This window comes from Euprymna scolopes, chromosome 10 (assembly GCF_053919585.1).
Source record: "Euprymna scolopes isolate OS-2025 chromosome 10, ASM5391958v1, whole genome shotgun sequence".
Lineage (NCBI taxonomy): Eukaryota > Metazoa > Mollusca > Cephalopoda > Sepiida > Sepiolidae > Euprymna > Euprymna scolopes.
Genome location: NC_136491.1, coordinates 64,390,948 through 64,404,849, shown reverse-complemented (window position 1 = coordinate 64,404,849; position 13,902 = coordinate 64,390,948). Strand labels below are relative to the sequence as shown.

Genomic DNA, 13,902 nt, shown 5'->3' with positions numbered 1-13,902 from the left:
AAACTATTCACAAAATTTTGTGGATCCGCTTACTAGTGTTTGCACCAACAATATTGAAGCCTACTGGTTTCTTATGAAAAGATTGAAATACATATCGGGATCAGTAGGAGAAATGAAATGGTCTCATGTCGATGAGGCCATGTATAGAGAGGCTTATAACATGAAAAGTGAAAAAGTATTAGATAATTTTGAAACATTTTTAGAGCATGTTCATGAAAAATATGGTAATTAAAAAATTTTTTTTTAAATCCCAATAAGCTTTGGGAAAAAACGTTTTAAACAATTGACATTTTTAATTTTTTTTATTTTTGAATAAAAATAATTATTAAAACAAAAACAGTAGTGTTCTCATCAAGTATTTTTTATTTTATTCAAGAAAATAAAAGGTACTCATGCACTTATTGAGCCGTGCTGAAATAATGACATTATTTAGAAAGCCATTCTTAACATGGGGATGGGAGAGTGTTGTGTATCTATTCTATACTTTCACCTAACAATTTAAAAACATGTATCGTAAAACTTTTATTAAACTTGAAAATACTATTTAAAAATAGCGCGGGTACTTTCACCTAACAATGTAATAACCGGTATCGTAAAACTTTAATTAAACTTGAAAGTACTATTTAAAAATAGCACGGATCAATAAATGCACTAGCACCAAATAACATTTCACTGTTTCGATTTACGGCATTCCATGAGAGGTAGTACACGTTAAAGCTTTTTGGTTATTTTTGTTTATCGCCACAGGTGCTAATTTTGATTTATAAAACAATTGGAAACTTTTCAAACATTGGGCGAGGCACTTTAACCATTAAAAAAATAAATAAATAAATAACGGTAACATAAATGCATAAGCACCAAATTTTTTTTGTTTTGTTTTCATTCTGTTTGTTAAATCCGGCAAAAAATAAAAAAAATAAATAAAAATAACAGAAGAATACAAAAACAATAAGAAACGGGTATCGTAAAACTTTAATTAAACTTGAAAATAATATTTTAAAAATAGCGTAGATTCAATTTTGACTTTCACCAATTTTTCTGTTAATAATTACCTAAAAAAAAAAAGAAAACATACCCCCCCCCCCAAAAAAAAATACAAAACAAAATCGAAGCTTAGATAAGTAGGTCCTGCAAACGAGCCTTGTTCTGACATTCGGAAAATTTAGGTTTAAACCGGTGAAGCTACGAAAAGTAACCCTTTTGAATGAAGATGGATATAAACAATATTTTTAAAATTAATTTCTTAATTTTACTTAAAAACAAAATGTAAACATATATAAAAAAAATATTTTAGAAAATAATTTAATTTTAAGTAAAAATTGGGACTCTTGACTCTTTTCTCCCAATTTTTCGTCTGCTAAAATTTTAATCACGTTGATTACGGTGTAGCGTCAATAAAATAAATCATTTAGACAAGTGCTGTTTGTTATGGATTTAACTGAATACGACATTAAAAATCACTTTATTGGTACTTATGCACATATGTTACCAGGCTGGTGTGTGTTTTATAACTATTCTGTACTTTCACCTAACAAATTCATAAACAAAAAAGATATCGTAAAACTTGAATTTTTTTTTTTTGAGATTGATTTATTGAGATAAAAGGAGAGTTTGAATAAATTCATGATTTAAATTTGTAATTATAAAAAAAAAACAACATTTTATTTTCAGTAGCGTGCACTTATGTTACTGAACTAGCGGGTGTATTGTAACTATTCTGTACTTTCACCTAACAATTTAATAAACAAAAAAAATATCGTAAAACTTGAATTTAACTTGAAAATACTATTTAAAAAAGAGCACGGTAACAAAAGTGCATGTGGCGACAACAGTACAGTCGCATATAGACCGACACCTTCAACATTTCATTGCATAATTTTATAATGTAAATTAATTAAATACATGTTTCTTTTTGTTGTTTGTTTCTGTTGATAAATTGTTCGTTGGAAAATAATTTTAATGCTGGTTCTTTCTTTGAACTGAGTACATTCGAATTTAAAATGTTTTCTGTTGAAAAAATTTAACTCACTTCTTGTTCCTTTTGGTTTGTCTTATTTGAATTGAATTGATATATTGCAAAGAAATAAACAAACGAACAAAAGTGTTTAAAAAAAATACAATAAAAAAAACTAATAAAAGTTTATTTTCTACCTACATGGCTCATTATTTTTTACTTATATTTTTAGAAATAATTACATAACACTTTAAATTTAAATCAATTTATTCAAACGGTCCTCTGGAAGAGAAATATGTAAAATAAAGTGGTGCTTATGCACTTTATGTTACTGTGCTATTTTTCAAATAGTATTTTCAAGTTTTACAATATCTTATTGGTTATTTAATTGTTAGGTGAAAGTACAGAATAATTACAATACACCCGCTAGTTCGGTAACATAAATGCATGTAACTGAAAACAAAATGTTTTTTTTTTATAATTATAAATTTAAATCATGAATTTATTCAAATGGTCCTTTATTTCGTTAAGTAAACCCCCCTCCAAAAATATATATAATAAGTCAACTGAATTAAAGGAATAAATTATAGGAGTCAACATCATGGATTTTGGAATATAACTTTTTGTCATTTATTTTCTATATTGCTCTGTAATTACATTGAGCTTCTTAAATAAGGATTGATATATATATAAGAAAATATATTTCTACATAAATTATATATATATATATATATATATAATCTGGATGGTTATTTTTGTGTATATCCGTTAGAAGTGTTGAGTGAAATTTGAAGAATAAAACATGTATAAATACATTTGAAGCCAAAACTGCAACACAAATTTTTTGTTTATTTTTAAAGAAATATATTTCGGAGTAAGACTCCTTTATCAATCATTTTTTTTTCTTCTCTTCTTCCACGACATGATGTAGTGGGAGATAGTTCGATGAAGAGTCCACGTGATGTTGTTAACTGCGGGGTTTTTGTGAAGCCGGATAGGTGACGCGTGGTCGCGCATTTTGAAAATCTGGGTGGTTATTTTTGTGTATATCCGTTAGAAGTGTTGAGTGAAATTTGAAGAATAAAACACTCCCACTACATCATTTCGTGGAAGAAGAGAAGAAAAAAATGATTGATAAAGGAGTCTTACTCCGAAATATATTTCTTTAAAAATAAACATCTGTTTATTTTATATAAAAAAAATTTGTGTTGCAGTTTTAGCTTCAAATGTATTTATACATGTTTTATTCTTCAAATTTCACTCAACACTTCTAACTTGAAAAACGTCTTTCAGCCGCCATATTACTTCCTATTTACTTGCCTCCCCATGAAGGCAGAGTTAGACAAGGTCGGTTTTTAATATAGAGAAGCATTTATTACTAAAAAACGAAATGGTGAAATATAAAAAAATGTTTTAATTCAAAGAAAGAAAGAAAAAGATTCAAAAAAATTTTGAAACTCATTAAGATAAATAAAGATTACCTTTTAAAGTAGTTAATAAAATTCTTGTACATCATATTAAATATGTTATGAAAAGTCCTATGACGTTTTTATCAAATTTTTGACAGCATTAATCTCACTTCAAACAAACAAAAAGTATAAAAGAATCGTAATGAAAAATTTGTAAATCTAAGGTATTTTTTAACGATGCGATTTCGATACCCCCCCCCCCCCCAATACACGATTCTTACGATTCCGATTAATCGCCCCACCACTAATAATTACACACACACACAATATATATATGTGTGTGTGTGTATTAATAATAAAATTAAGTTGAAAAATAAATTTTCAATGAGACAAAGCTATCAAAAAAAAAAAAAAAGAAAGCTTTACTCTATTAAGAGGAGCAAAAAATCGAACAAGTTAAAAAGATAAAGAATAAAATTACATATGAACTTTATTACATTATCAAATCTATAAGGGTTACAAAAGGGAAATAAGGAGAAACCATGGCTTAAAGCGTTTTCTGCCTTTCCCTTTTGTAACCCTTATAGATTTGATAATGTAATAAAGTGCCTATGTAATTTTATTCTTTATCTTTTTAACTTGTTCGAAATGTATTAATATACAAAAATATTACTTTATTCTTATATAGAAGTAAAGAGATTATTTTACCATCTAGTTCACATGTGTGAGGTGTAGACACATGTATGTAAAGTATATGCTGATGCTGAAAAAAGAGAATCAATCTTTAAATGCCCAGAAAAATTAGAGTGGTTGAATCAACATAGAGGGAGATGGGCAAGAGAAATACATAGCTAAGAGAGAGATGGGTGATTAATTAGAAAAATAAAAGTTTTTTCAAGCCGAAATCAATACCAAAACTAATTTTAGCATGTACTTTATGTTATTAAAATATATAGGAAAAAAACCCTTAGTTAAACAAACGCTGATTAACACAGTATAATAATTGAGGTACCAATGAAGATAGACTTACAGAGAGTACTGTAAATGATTTTTTCAGTTGTTCTGTCTTTCCAATAAACATCTCTGGCATCACAAAACAAAGAAGAGAGATAAGTTCAAGAAGATTGTTTTGCAAGGGAGTCCCCGTCAACAGCAGCCTCCTTTCAGCCTAAAAAAGAAAAGAAAAAAAATATTACTAATTCTACCGGTGTTGCCCAGGAGTCTATTTTATTATTTTTATTTCACTCATGGCCACCTCACATCCCCCTCATCTTTTTCCTTAAAAGAAAATATTTACATTTTTGGAAAGCTAATTCATTGAAGCAATATGCCTATTGAAGTTAGTTTTGTTATAAAATCAGACATCTTACAAAATATTAACATTTGAATCTCATAAATACTTTAAATTTAAAAAAATTTAACTCTTAACTCATAATTTAGGAAACTTTAATTGCACCTTTCAAAACTTATATTACTATTTTTATTCCAAGTTATTTATGGCTAAAGAAGGGTTGAGAATTTTTAAAGAAAAAGCATACATATTACGTTTCTAAATCACATTGTATTTTTTGTTTGAAGCAAAATTGGAAAATAAACACAGAAAAGATTGAAAATGATAAAATAAATAAATAAATAAAAATCTGTTCTCATAGCCACACCAAAAGTCCACTTGTTGGTATGAGAATATGGAATTGGGTAAGGTCAATGTGTCAGGAAAGCAGCATTAATGGAAAACTCAACTGCAGTTAAAAAAGTTAAAAAGGTGAATCAACTATGATGATGGAAAAGTGGGTAATGAATACTGAATAAATTCTGTTTTTGGAGGTTAAAAAAACAAAAAAAAGCAAATTATTAAAATATGTCCAACATTGTCACTAAAGAGATAAAGTTGGCCAGAGAATGGTGGTTGGTTGTGATTGGCAGTTGAATAAATGAATAGAAATAAATGAGTCTGGGAAATTTATACAGCACCACCCTAACTCACTGTGAGAAGTGGAATGACAAATAGAGGAAGAATGAGTGAGGGATGCTGGTCTCATTAAATAAGTTGTGTGTTGTGGGCCAGGCTTACTTTGGATTATTAGAGGATTCATGCCAGTTGACGCAAGACAGAGATTTGAAATTGAGTATTTTTTATTTATCTTTCATGGTAGGAAGATTAGATACAAGATCAGGAAAGTGGGATTTGAAAAATCAACACCTTAGAGAAAGAACATTGGCTGAATAAAAATCGCCTGGGCAGCCAGATTGGTATTCCCCAGTAAAGAAGCTTTGGTTGACCAAGAATAAATTAACCCATTCTCAAAAGGTAAGAAGACATGCACAGGATCATAGCAAGACTAACAGAGAACAATGCCATCTTGATCTTGAAAAATGGTCGAGACTCTTCAAGTTTAACTTTGGTATGAATGGAGTTCTGATTTATGTTTTCACTAGAATTATTGAAAATCCTCGGGTTAATTTTGAGCGTTTTTGTGATTGACCAGCAAAAGCAATTCAATACCACCAGTCGTCATCGAAAAAAAAACAAAAACAACATTCTATTCAACATGACAATGTTCTGAGATATGATAATGGATAAGTTTGGTCACATCACATCAACACTGGGGTTTGCAGATTACATAAGTATTAATATTCAAGTTTAAAAAAGTAAAATATATCTTTTGCTGTTTAAGCATGTTTGGTGTACCTCATGATAGTACTGTAAACCAGAAAAATAAAAATGAAAATTAATTTGAACAAAAATTAACATTTATTTTCTAAAATTAAAGTTTCAAAGCGAATACAAAAAATAATTTCGGACATTGAAAACATGTGTAAATAACAGTAATTTTTAATCCAAGTTCTATGTTGCTGTGTAATTGATTAAAATTATAATTTGTAATATTGCTGAAAATTTGTTGAAATGTTTTTTGTGCGTTTATGTTATGGCATTTGTAGGTTTTATTTTTGTGTTTATTTTATGGCATTTGTAGGGTTTTTTGTGTTTATGTTATGGTATTTGTAGTTTTTTATTGTGTTTGTATTATGACATTTGTAGGTTGACTCTCACTCTCCAGATGTCTGCCACACCAAAATGTCTACATATATACTTATTTAGACATTTTGCATCAAAACTTATTTGTTAATTATTACAGACTAACATGGATACACGGTGTTGCCCGGATAGACATGAAGTTTGCTTTTGGACACTATTGAACACTTTCATCGATACCCTAAAAAAAACAAAAAAAAAAAAACAACCTCCCCACTTAATGTTTTAGCAGAAGGAATACGAACGAAGAGACACCCCCCTCCAAATAAATATATGAATCAAAATAATTTTTCTTTCAATCAAAACAGCAGTGAAAGAGTAAACTCTAATGCACTAGTTGTCATAGCTACGATGACTTAGGACGTCATGACACTGCAAAATAACATTTTAAACATACTTTCAGTTTATTACGTGTGCATAACTTGAAAAAATTGCAACATGAAAAGTGCCCACCCGCCCGCAAGAAATGGTCCAGTTGACCACCATAGAATTGATCTTTTTCTCTAATTTTCACATATTTATCTGAGGCATTGCTTTTTCAGATGGTACCGGTTTCAACCCGGTTCGATGCGGCTAATGAAAGTTTTTAGCAGACATATGAATGCACAAACATACAAACAAACTGACGTTTAAGATTTATATAATAGAAGACTAGCAGAATTCGTCCATTTCTGTCTCTGATCAAACACACATACACAACTCTTCTTATATAGATTTGAGTAATAAATTGGTATAAGGGAAGTAATTCCTTGATAAAAAAAAAATAGAATTCCCTTTTAGTACATAAAAAATGGTGACTACTCCCCCCCCCCCCCAAAAAAAATGGCCTGTTGATTTCAAAGATAAACAAATTCTTTTAAATTTTAGATATTATTCAGCCAGAGCAACTGATCAAGAAAATATCAACTTTGTAGCTGTTTGTTTTATAGTTTGGGATTTTTAGTCCAACATATACAGACAACTACCTTTTATATAATAGAGAAGCAAAGCTACATGGCATTGTTTAGTGCCATAAAAGAAAATTTCAATAAGTATCTGTAATACTTACAAATTTGAAAATAGAAATTTTGATAGGCATAAACTGCAATCATTAGAGATTTTTTCTTTTAAGGAAAATTTCAAGAGGGCAAGAGTGAAAGCAACTTTAGAGAATTACTACACTGTCTGTGTTAAATAAGAATCAACAAAGGTTCCACACTTTTGTTATTGAAATTTTTTAATCAAGTTAATTGCCTGCTTGCTCTAGTTAGGGATCTCTCCTCCTCAGATACCTCCTTGTAATGACTTCGTCCACAATGCATTGTAGTCTACATTGTGCTGTAGAGAATCTATTGTTGATTTTACAAAATTATCTGGCTTCACTTAGAGTTTAATATACAAAAGTCAAGTATCATGGTTCAATTGTGCTCTAAAAAGAAACATTCATTTTGAATGCATCCCGTCTTATAAAAGAATATACAGTTGATTCTACAGGCTGGGCTGCTTGTGCAATAATAAAACTTCCCAAATGCACTTGTGATATTAGGTTGTAGAAAAGTTAACTTTAGTCAAAATCGAACTTCCTTCTTTAATCAAATTTTTTTCGATTGATTTTCAAATGCATTCTGATAGAAAACCTATGCAAGAACAGTCCCAGACACATCAAGTACCTCCGTGTAATTATATATATATATATATATAAAAATTGGCCCAGCCATTTCAGAGTCCAGAGGGAACTAACTCATACACACAACCGTTTATATAATAGTAGAGATGTATATAATCAAATTGGTAGACTAAATAATACAGCTTTATTAAGACTAAGTGTTTTTAACCAGAATTTAATATCTCATAGTCAGATTAATATGCAAGCTTCTAAACATCATGATGCTTTAAATATATAAGATGTTCATAAAGGGAAGAATGTATTTACACAAAAGATGTCGTTCACTTATTGTCTTACCTGAATTTTCATCAGGTTCTGATACCTTAAAGAAGACATATTCTTCAACATGTGGCCTTCATCAAATACAGCATATTGAAATTGGGTTTTCTTAAAAAGGACCCTGTCTTCTATACAACCGGTAGCCATATTGTATCTGAAAACAATCGTCATAGTTATATATTAGACAAAATATTTTAAGTTTTTATTTTAAATGCGTTTAACATCTATAAAACCAGAATATAGAATATTTTTTTTAAAGAGGAAAAAAAATGTTTACTTTGTTAATTAAAGCAGGATATTGTATCCTTTGTCGGAATTTTATCTTGCTTCCAGATAAATTCGACGTTAAAGTAACTAACCTGAAAAAAAAAAAAAATGACAGCATAGAATAAAAAAGGGGGGGGGGGGTAAAGAGTAAAATATAAAGGTCTTGCTTGTAAATGAAGAAGAGATTTTATTCACAATAATAAGTTGCAAATTTTTCCCTTTGCGGGCATTAAACTTATGAAACGCCAAAGTAACATGTAATGAAAAAAAATAACACAGGTTCTTATAATGAAGATTTTGTATCCATTAACGAATACAATAATAAGATTCAAAATAGTATCTCCTAATCACACTCGCATATGAAATCAATTTTAGGAGCGTACTCACAAATTGAAAGCCAGTCAGGCATGTGCCTTTTTCTTTTCTCGTTTAAAGTTCTTTTAGAATTTTCTCTCCCTCCATGTTTGCGTGCAAACTGTAGACACGCAGATCGATTTCAGAAGCATGGCCGCGTCGCTTGCCCGGGATTTTCTTTGCCGGCTTTTCTTCTTTGTAGGTCCCAAAATTCCTTGTCACGTAAAATAAAGTCTTTTTTTTAAATAATTTCACTCCTAAAATACGTGCAAAGCCGTAGTCACATAGTTTTCAGACGTATGTCTCGTCACATACCCGGGTATTCTTGCTGGGTTTTCTTCTTTGTAGGAAGCTCGTCAAAATTCCATTTTAAGCGCCAGGCAATGAAACAAACGTCCAATATCCACGTCAGCGGAATTTCAAAAGAGAAAGAATCCCGCGCTGGGCTCGTGACGTCATCACAGAGCTAGCATTTTCCTTTTCTCAAATTAAAGGGAGTTTCGTACAAATCCAAAATATACGAAACCAAAAATCATAAAGGATACGAAATACAGAAAATCATATATAAGAACCACATAAAAAATAATAAATATAAACAGGAGGGGATGCACTATTATTTATCAAAAAACATTTCAATACCTTCCGGCTCGTGGTGAGCTCGATACAAAATACAAATAGCTGCATCCATGTGTTTTGTACTTATAGAAATCAGGGGAGGTTATTCTGGTTGCCTTCCTGTTCAGGGGAGATCACTCTGGTTGCCTTCGCCTGTCTGGGACATAACTCTTATGCATGCTCCTCCCCCTCTTGACCACAAAATGAATTGTTGTGGTCATTTTCACGTGCAGTAAAAAATTTGTGCGCCTTTCAGCGCATTTGTGAGAATAAATTCCTTGGTGCTCTAGTTTTCCGACATGACAGTCACCTTAACAGAAGAGGACTGACTAGGTGTGCATATTCTCCAGAGTCGTATCATCAACTTCCATTTCTTCATGCTCTCTGGGCATTTCAATGTTGATGTACTGTTCAACCTCCATTGCTTCCTCAGGAAGTTGTTCCTGTGGAGGGTCAGGGTTTATGGACAGGTTTGAAGTTCTTTGTGTTGCGTAATGTGGGCCATCCACAACTGGGTATATTTAACGGAGAAAAAGGCAGTTGCGCAATGTTGCTCCCATCTACTCGCACTTGATACTTTGGTTCTCCTGTGTCTCAATGGTCCTTCCCATCCTAGTTTTGGATCTGGACAAAATCTCTTAATTGAAGTTCCTGGAGTGGACGACAATGCTGATTGTACACCTGTTCATTCTGCATATGCCTCTTTGTCATTGCCACCTCTCTTAATTCACCTATTTCTCTCTAGTGTTTCCTTGTTTGGTATTTATCCCGTATGATGGGAAGGTGGTCTTTAATGACCCAACCATATAGCAGTACATATCAAGGTTTGGACAGGAGTATTTTTGATGGGTTAATAATGCCCAAGCAGCCTGATTGTAGCATAGGCGCCCATTATTGTCAGTGTTGTTAGCTAGTATGCGCTTTGCGGTTTAGAAGCTAACTCTGCGCAATCATTACTTTGAGCATAATAGGCCGATGAGGTACCTTTCCGTATATCTCAGTTCCTCAAAAGTACTATTGGGACTCAAACAGTGGTCCACCACCAGAAGAAACTCCTTCGAGTGCACTGTAAGTACAGAATCAAGTTCCCATACCGTTTTGGCTCTTCCAGATGTCATTAGGGTCACTTCAACCCATCCAGTACATCGATCTGCATACACCATAAAGTTTGTATCTTGTATATTGATGAAATCGACCACTTGTTGGAATGGAAACTCCGGGTCTGCTGGGTACATCAGGGTTCCCTAGCTTGAGATGGTGTGATTGTGTTGCAAGTGTGGTACTGGGAACTGATTCGCCTGATGTCAGTATCTAAACCTGCCCAGAACAATCGTTGTCTTGCAGTCGCCAGCATACCATTCATACCTTGATGTATGGAGTGAAGGGATTCTAATACCTCTGCACAAAGTTTTAAGGTATCAGGATTTTGTTGTCTTTGACAATAACTTCTTCCAATAGTGATGGGACATTTTCAATATTTTTTCCGATTCTGATACAATTACCGATTCCATGCTAAATTTAGATTCTTTATAAATCTCTAATTATTTGTCATTTCCTCGATTTTTTTAACATGTTAAATACTTGTTATTTTCCTAAATGTCAAAATACACTTGTGGAGGATGATCTATCGATTTTAGCTTTACTGGTATTTTAAAATCAATAAATATTTGATATTTTATCATTATTACCAGCAATGGAAGATTTTGCTTTAAACAAAATTAAATAAAAAAAGACAATTAAAAGAATCGTTTTGGCATCAGAAAATAAGCATCAATTTTTTCAATTCTGACACTGATTCCAATACCCTCAAATCTTGATTTTTCCAATTCCGATTAATCGTCCCAACATTACCTTCCAGACAGTATAACTCTTCACGCATAGGCCAGAAGACTAACCATGAGTAAGATATTGTTGTCGGACTGAGGGAAGCCATTTTGAATTAGACTTCTCAAAGTCCTGCATTCTTCGTCTGTGGATGCCGCATTTACAATCCTTTCCCATGTGATAGCTTTCAATTTAGGGTCATTCTTGTATATTGATGTGAAAGCGGCTCTAACTGCAGCGTCAATCGTTTGGTCCTGATGTTTTGGAGGGATACCTGCTGGGTATCAACATGCACAATCAGGGACTAAATTGAGTTCTCCAGGGTGATGTTTTAATCTGGAATTCAGTGACTTTTCCTTGAAATTTAATGTGGGGGTTTTTGATATTCGCCAAGGCTTGGTTTGAAAATATCTTTATTAGTAATTAGTGGTAAGTGATCCACTATTATCAGTAAGTCTGGGCATCCAAGTATGAACATTTGGCACGATTCTAGCCCATAGACCAAAGTTAAAGCTTCTTCTACAGGTGCATATTGTGACGCCATGTCATTTGTAAAACGGAATCCAGCCAAAATGAGCTTCCAATGATCATCTGCAGTGTTTCTGAAATGGGAAGTACAATATTCCTGTCTTACTATAGTCTGTCACAAGTCCTGTTACCCTGTTCATTTTGAACATTTGGATACTTTTCTCAATCCTTTTCACTATCACGCTCTTCGATTCTTGGAATATGTACTTCAGTGTTTTGTCTCAATAGAACTTTCTGTACTTTGTCTTTAATAACTAAGGGAGCCATAATGTTTGCTTGTGAGAAGACATACAACACTTGGTTCATGAGTCTAAATCCCAGTACTATTTGTCAGGGTAGGGAAGTTAAGAATGGCTTGTCGTTCTTTTTGTGGATTTAACCCTGTTCACAGAAACCCTACAACTTCTACCTCCATTTCCGAAAAGAACTTGTCTGGATTAAACACAATCCTTTTGCTGGCGCAATGATTTATATAGTCAATCATGTGCCAGAACAAAGATTCTATCGAGTTATCCCATAGGAGGATGTCGTCTATACATCAAGTTTTTACAAGCGAGGTCCACGGTGAGGTTATCGAATTGACAGTGTAACCATCTCCTGATCAATGGATCCTTGAGGGGCTTGAGAATTGACCCCACTCAGTAATGAACGTAGTGGCATCCAATGCGGCTGGAGATAGCGGCAAACTGGTATCTATTCCACGCGTCTAGTACCTTTTTCTAGTGTGTGCTGGTATCACCGAGACCCGATTGAATGGGAACGAGGTGTGATGCGTTTCCCTCGTGGTGGCATCATTCAACTTATGTAGATCCACCATCCACCTTGGGGACCTATTCTTTTTTGGCAAGACCACTATTCTTGAACACCATGTTGTAGGTGTGCCTACTCGTACCAGTTCTATTATCTCCAGCATGACGTCTGTATTCTGCTTCACTTTCTTCTTCCAGTGATGAGGAACACGTATCAGCATGTGGACTGCTGTTGATTCGTAAGCGTTTACCCTCCATTGTCTTTAGTGGTTGATGTGGTCATGTGTTGAAGTGTTCTTTTAGCCATTGTTTCAATTCCTGTCTGTTGGTTCCTGTTAGCTTGAATTGGACCATCTTTGGTTTCTTCGGAACCTATATTCTGCGCAGGTATCCGCAAGGAGCTGTTTCCTTTGTTCTCGCCGAGCTGTTCTGTGATGATGATGTTGGGAAAGCAGAAGGCAAAAGGTACAGATCCTTTAACGATGTTCAAGGTAAGTAGAAACCGGATGTGTTGTCTGACATATATACCGCTTGTGTTTCTTTCACCACCGCCCTTATGCAAAAAAAAAAAAAAACAGAAGTGGGCCCCTGTATCTGCAAACACTTGGATGGAATGGGTGAATACATTTACAGGTTTTTTTGTGTATCATAGTTATCTCTGCTATAACTGAAAGGGGTAATTCTGGGGTACACACCTGAAATTGCTTCCCATCCCACTCCAGGTGAGGCACATTCGTTGACCGTCTCTTATTGTGTCTGCGAGCAGAAAATTTATCCGAGGTACCATTTATTTACCATTCGTAAACATGAACAATTCCCTACTTCTTTACACTTTGCTTGTAACTTCTGTTCTGGACTCCTTAAATTTACAGCATACCTTTTTTAGGTGCCCCACTACTCCTAAAAGTGGCACTTTAATAAAAGCATGTTTTCTTGCTAATGGTATTTTGATGGTAAATATATACAATGTCCAATGCGGTTGTACAAGTTTTCATGCTTCAGAGTGAAAATCTTTCTGTAGTGCCATGAAAGAGTTAATGAAAGCAGGATATCATATTTTCGTATTTATTGAAATCAGGAGAGATTACTCTGGTTGTCTTCATGTCCAGGGGAGATCAGTCTGGTTGCTTCCTACTGTCAGGGACAGATAACTCATACCTATACAGTTAGTTTTACTCAAATAATTGCTCTATAATATTTGTTAGTATTTAAAGCAGTAAAAAAGGGTAAAAAAAAAAAACAAA

At 33.1% G+C, this 13,902-nt stretch overlaps 1 protein-coding gene across 3 annotated transcripts in view; it reads right to left on the bottom strand.

The window, feature by feature from the left end:
* Positions 1-13,902, bottom strand: part of LOC145286021 (SWI/SNF-related matrix-associated actin-dependent regulator of chromatin subfamily A containing DEAD/H box 1-like) — a 148,180-nt gene that overhangs the window by 61,801 nt on the left and 72,477 nt on the right. For all 3 annotated transcript variants that reach the window (XM_080134639.1, XM_080134640.1, XM_080134641.1), the window contains 2 exons: positions 8,340-8,475; positions 4,394-4,531 (listed from right to left, as the gene is read on the bottom strand). In XM_080134639.1, coding sequence (XP_079990765.1) covers positions 4,394-4,531; positions 8,340-8,475 — 274 coding nt within the window. The remainder of the gene's footprint in view (positions 1-4,393; positions 4,532-8,339; positions 8,476-13,902) is intronic.